This window comes from Pelobates fuscus, chromosome 6 (genome assembly GCF_036172605.1).
Source record: "Pelobates fuscus isolate aPelFus1 chromosome 6, aPelFus1.pri, whole genome shotgun sequence".
NCBI classification, from domain to species: domain Eukaryota; kingdom Metazoa; phylum Chordata; class Amphibia; order Anura; family Pelobatidae; genus Pelobates; species Pelobates fuscus.
The window spans coordinates 54166158-54172157 of NC_086322.1; the positions used below are offsets into that span (position 1 = coordinate 54166158).

At 38.7% G+C, this 6000-nt stretch overlaps 1 protein-coding gene across 2 annotated transcripts in view; it reads left to right on the forward strand.

Annotated features, from left to right (window-relative positions):
• DOK7 (docking protein 7) overlaps positions 1 to 3852 on the forward strand; it is a 122845-nt gene extending 118993 nt beyond the window's left edge. For both annotated transcript variants that reach the window (XM_063457727.1, XM_063457728.1), the window contains one exon: positions 2438 to 3852. In XM_063457727.1, the coding sequence (XP_063313797.1) occupies positions 2438 to 2574 (137 nt within the window). In that variant the 3' untranslated portion in view covers positions 2575 to 3852. The remainder of the gene's footprint in view (positions 1 to 2437) is intronic.
• The last annotated feature ends 2148 nt before the right edge of the window (positions 3853 to 6000 follow it).

Here is a 6000-nt window from a genome sequence, read left to right on the forward strand (position 1 = left end):
CCCTTTGTGGTATCTCTCATCTGGACTTAGGCAGGTCCAATCCATATTCTGTGCAGATGTTTCAGTACACAATCCCAACAACTTGGTTGTGTCTCTCTGTGTATGCTGTTCCTGCTAACATCTTGCATCTGGCTACTAGGTGCTGGACTGTCTCAGAGGCCTCTTTGCACAGTCTGCACCTTGGGTATTGCCTGGTGTGGTAGACTTCAGCTTCTATTGATCTGGTGCTGAATGCCTGTTCCTGTGCTGCTAGGATTAGTGTCTCAGTGCTGTCTTTCAGTCCTGCCTTTTCCAACCACTGGTAGGATTTTGTCATGTGTGCCACATCCTTTATATGCCGGTGGTACACCCCATGGAGAAGCTTGTCTTGCCAAGGAACCTCCTCTTTTTATGCATCCTCTATCTGTGGAAGTCTCATGCATTCCCTTAGCAGTTCATCTTTGGGAGCCATCTTCATGATGTACTTGTGGATGCTCTGTGTTTCATCCAAGACTGTGGCCTTCACACTCATAAGGTCCCAACCTCCTTCCTTCCTTCCGGCAGGTGTACAGTCTCTGGGTGCTGGATTTTGGGTGGAATCCTCCATTCATAGTTAGTAGTTTTCTGGTCTTGACATCCATGGTGACCAGTTCTTCTCTTGGCCAGGTTATTTTTCCAGCTGGATACCTGATGACCGTAGGGCATATGTGTTCATGACTTGGATCTTGTTCTTACCATTGAGCTGGGACTTCAGGACCTGTCTGACTCTTTGAAGGTACTTGGATGTTGCTATCCTCCTTGCCTCTTCCTCATGGTTGCCATGCGTTTGTGGTACCCCCAGGTACTTGTAGCTGTTCTCTACATCTTCTATTTGGCCTTCTGGAATTTCAACTGCTATTATCTATCCACTTCTCTAGACCGATCGACATTCCGATGTCCTTGCTGTATATCCTAGTTGGGTGAATCAGTGAGTCAATATCCCGCTCATTCTTGGCATACATGTCTTGGCATTGATGTCGTCCATGTAGAGTAGGTGGCTGATGGTAGCTCCACTCTTGAACCTGTATCCGTACCCACTCTTCTTGATGATCTGGCTAAGGGGGTTGAGGCCTATGCAGGACAGCATTGGGGATAGCTCATCACCTTGGTATATGTTCACTTGAGTTATTGTCCTGGAATTGTTTTCCCCTTGCCCATCGAGTTCTTGATGAAGGCTCTTATTCTCTTGCTGACCTTGTAGAGAGCCAAGCATTCCAATATCCATGTGTGTGGCATTGTGTCATAGGCTTTCTTGTAGACAATCCAGGCCATGCACAGATTGGCCTGTCTGGTCTTAGAATCCCTTGTGACTGAATGATCTACCAGTAGTTGGTGTTTTGATCCTCTGGTGTTGTTTCCAATCCTCTTCTCATATATTGACTCATATGCCCTTGGATCTTGGAGGCTGACAGGGCATAACAGGAGTTTCCATGTTGTGGGGCGGCAGGTTATTGGTCGGTAGTCAAACCTTGGTGTTGTTACCTTGGGAGAGTCCTTCATAATCAGCATTGTTCTGCCTTGTGTTAGCTAGTCAGGGTGGGAGCCTGTTGCTAATAGCTGGTTCATTTGTGCTGCTAGGCGTTCATGCAGCGCTGTTAATAGATAGATAGATAGATAGATAGATATAATAGTATAATTCCAATGTACTGGTTTGGGTTCTGAATGTATTTATACTCAATTGCAATTTTTTTATGTTAACGAGAAAATGATAAAACGCCATTGTCAATATAATACTGCGATAATGAATATATTTCGATTTAGTTTATTTCAATATTTTGAGTGTCATTTCATCTGCTTATAATTCTGGTATCAAAAGAATTTAACCTACAGAGTCTGGAGATAAAATCTTTACATTTGCGGTGTGCTCTTTATACATTGGGGTTCTCCATCTAGCACCACCTGATAAAAGAAATCACAGTCTCATTTATTTAGAAAAATAGAAAAAGCTGTAAATTTAATTAAGGTCATTTGTAAATGAATTTGTCATGGCTATGAAAATCGAGATGATTCCAATATAAATTAATTCCATCTAATATGATCAATGAATAAAAAATACCTTAGTAAACAGTGAAAATGTATGTATAAACTTTTCAATTAACCAGACAGAGTGTATAACATTGGGTAGAGCAGAGGAAACTATGCCCTTTATAATTATGGAAAGGCAGGATAAGAAAAGAAAATTCATGAGTGGCTGTATTAATACTGAAACGCATGCTAATGCAGTGGTAATGGTGCCATTAGGCCATGGGTACTCTCTCCCAATTCGTACTCAAACAATTTTTAAGCTTTTTGACCAAAACCATGTGTCTCGAAAGGCCCTCACTTCCTGGCCTCCAATCGCCTATTATTCATGCGCAATTTTTTATTTATTTTAATTGAATACAGAACGTGCTAAAATCTTTATTTTCTTGGTTTACAGGTAGCGGCTCCACGAGATATGCCCAAATAGACATTGCTGCGACAGAGACCGCACACAAAGTGGGCTCCCAGCATGCTCAGTCCAGAGAGGAACGCCTTCAAGAGCTTGAACAGAAGAAAAAGGGCTCACAGCCATGATGTGAATGGAAAGAGGAACTCCATACATCCTGGTTTGGGGTGCAGTGAACAGTAAACGTGATACCAGCAGTGTGCTCCACAATTACTTGCATAGTTATGCATTGGTGGCCCATCTGCGGGATATGGGCCAAATAGGTTGCAATTACTCAGTATGTGATCTGAAGTATGTGTACCTCATAGGCTGATGATTGACGTGACATCAGGCTGGGATAACTGCAGCTCCCAGTTGTTGTAGGACTATAATTCATATCTTCATCACCCAGTATAATATACTTTGTAGCCGAAAGTTAAGTCATCATGAAGGATGAGCAACAGAGGTTTCCATAGCTGCGGTTAGACCAGGGCTGCACTTAGCAATGTGGTCTCAGCATGTGAACCTAGCCCGGAGGACTGTTTTATGAGGGGTACTGTGCAAATTCATTGGATGTTGCTAAGTGATAACTTCAAAGATCATCCAATCATGATCTACCTTTTTCCTAAAAAAAAAATAAATTTTTTTTTACTCTCCACAAATGCACCACCCATAAACTTTTTTTAAAAAAATTTACTTAAAATTTTATGGACAGGGTGTCTAAGGTCATTCTGCAAAGGGTTGGATTTAATGTAATTATGGCCCGATATTGGATTACAACCCCCAACATCCCAAAGGTCACAGGTGCTGGCATTTAGTGCTCATTGACTTCAGTTCCATAACCCTGGTTTTCACTTGATGGTAGAAAAGGAATTGCATGCAATGTGTCAATAGAGGGGTCATTCCAAAACTAATATTCCCTACTAGAAAACTGTGGTTTGACGTAAATGCCCAACGAAGCAAAATATTCATTTAAATGACCTGCAGATACTTGCTTTAAAGTAATCATACTTCCTTTACTGTTGCTATATTGATTTGTATACATATCTAAGACAGACTATTTATTTATTTTGTCAAGCATTATTTAATTTTATTTGCGTATCATTTTTATATCATAAATTATAACATACCTCTTCAGTTTTACGGTCTTACACACATAGGACATTGTTGTTTTCACTTGTAGAAATGTGTATATATAAATATATGTTTTACTGTGTTTTTTAATACCTTGGGAGCCAGAGTCAATGACCTCACTCATTCACACTTGTTGGCCCTCAACGGGTTAATACCCTACTCTGGGGCATTTATGTAAAGGATTTATAAGGATATTTGGCACACTTGTTTCTTTATTTTGACCTCGGCAGTATTGACAACTTTTTGGTATTTCTAAGTATAAAATATTTAAACGGAAATTCAACATGTAACAAAACAACTGTGTACTCATTTTGCATGTGATGGAATGTAATTTCTTATACGATTATAAAATAGTTAGAGGGATTATACATGATTTATATTACATGTGGAATGTTATGTTTAAAAAGATGTTTATCTTAAAACAAGGAATAAGCAACAGTGCAGGTTTGGGTATGTGAGTGCTAAACAATGAAATACATAAAACTGTAAAATCGAAGCTTTGTTTTATGAACTAATAAAAAAAGTGAGCTGTCACTAAAGCAATTAATCCCTTCAAATCCCCTCGTAGCGGATTTCATCCTGCTGTGAGTGGTTTACATTTTTGTTATTCGTGTGGTCATTATTATTATTATTGTTATCATTATTGCCATTTATATAGCGCCAACATATTCCGTAGCGCTTGGTCATGTAATGTTCCCTCTAAGGTGATCTTTCTAAAAAAAATCAATTCATGATGACAATCACCTCATAGGAACCATAAGTTATCAATGCAACTCAGTACTGTGCAATATCCCCCCCCCCTTTTTTGTAACTCTTTGCCTTTGACACTATGGAGAAAGCTGACAGCAGGTGAAACACAAATTCTATAATTTCACATATATGCTTATTTATATTTTATTCTTTTAGACTTTTTTTTTTTTTACTATTTCTTTTAAAAGATTTTGAGTGTAGAAGTGTGAAAAAATGAAATGGGGATAGTCATAAATATTTGTCCCTATTGCCATTTTTTTGTATTATGTATATTGATTGCTCGCTGTTGTATGTAGATAGCATTGTAGGAGTAATGTGCATAATGTATTATATAACATCTCATTTAACCCTTTGAGATGCACTTCTCTGCAATTTCCTTGCAAGGTCTTGTGGCCACAGAGGGTTAATGGGTTAAGGGATGGGGCTCAATGGGTTTCTGTCTCGTTGCCAAACATTTCATTAACTGTGCTGTGTTCATTTTTTCCTCCTCATGTTCTGGAATGTTTTGTCTAAACCCGAATAAAGCTTTTATGGAAACACATACAGATATATTGACTAAAGTATAGTAACTGTGATCACTGCCTACCTATAGTGAGTATAACTTTGTGTGATGATGATTGCTAATGTAAGTGTCTCGTCAGTAAATTCATTATCGAACACATTTTGAGCATATAGTACAACCAAAATGTTGCTAAGACCATCTCGCTATTTAAAAATGTTATATATATATATATATATATATATATATATATTGATCTTGCAGAAGACAATAAATAAATAAATAATCGAACAAGATCTGAAAAATGGGTTTTATGTTAAGAACAATTCAATTTTAAAAAAACACTGCCTAGAGAGATTGTGCTATCAAATTTCACAGATGACTTCAAAAAATGATGGCCATTTTTCTAGTACAACAGAACACAGAGGGCGTTCATACAGGCTTATTTACTAATTTAAGCCAAAGTAATTTAATAGGAAAAAATTATAGGCATACTTTCAGTTCATCTTTTTTTGTGCTTTAGAATTTGTAATTCACTTTAAATTCCTGACAATTCTCATTTACCCTAATAGTTTATGCAGAAATTATTTATGAGGGCTTTACTCAAGACGTCTTTCCCCTTTCTGTTGCTGTAGGTGAAATCTTCATTTCTTGAGTCTCGGTGGATAACCTTATGTCCTTTGTAAAGTAGTTCTAAATGTAGGCAAGTGTAGATGATGGAACATATAGATAATGAGAGCGCCCATCCTCTGCCAATGGCTGGCTGGGAGGAGAGCACTAGGTTTATAAAATAGAGCCCCCAACTGATGGTCACTGATGTGGGCAGGCAGCAGGGGGCATTAAGGTGCCCCTACATTTCTTTTTAAAATAGCCCCCAACCACTGGCCATGGGTGGGAGCAGGGGGTGGACAGTAACCATTGTTTATTTTAAAGTCGCCCACCTGATGTTCCTCCTCTTTGTTATTTAGCTATGGGACCTTGGCACCAGTGGCTGGTGGGGGAATAAGCATTTTTATTTAAAGTCCCCCATCCAATGTCTTCCCCCTATTATTTTACAGGCTGGATTCCATGGGATGGGGATTTCTATCTACTGCGCAGGTAGGAGCATGGGAAGGTATAACCTGCTTAATAGTAACAGTACACTTCGTTCAAGGAAGGAAGTGATAAAGAATCAGAATTTTACCTGAAACTT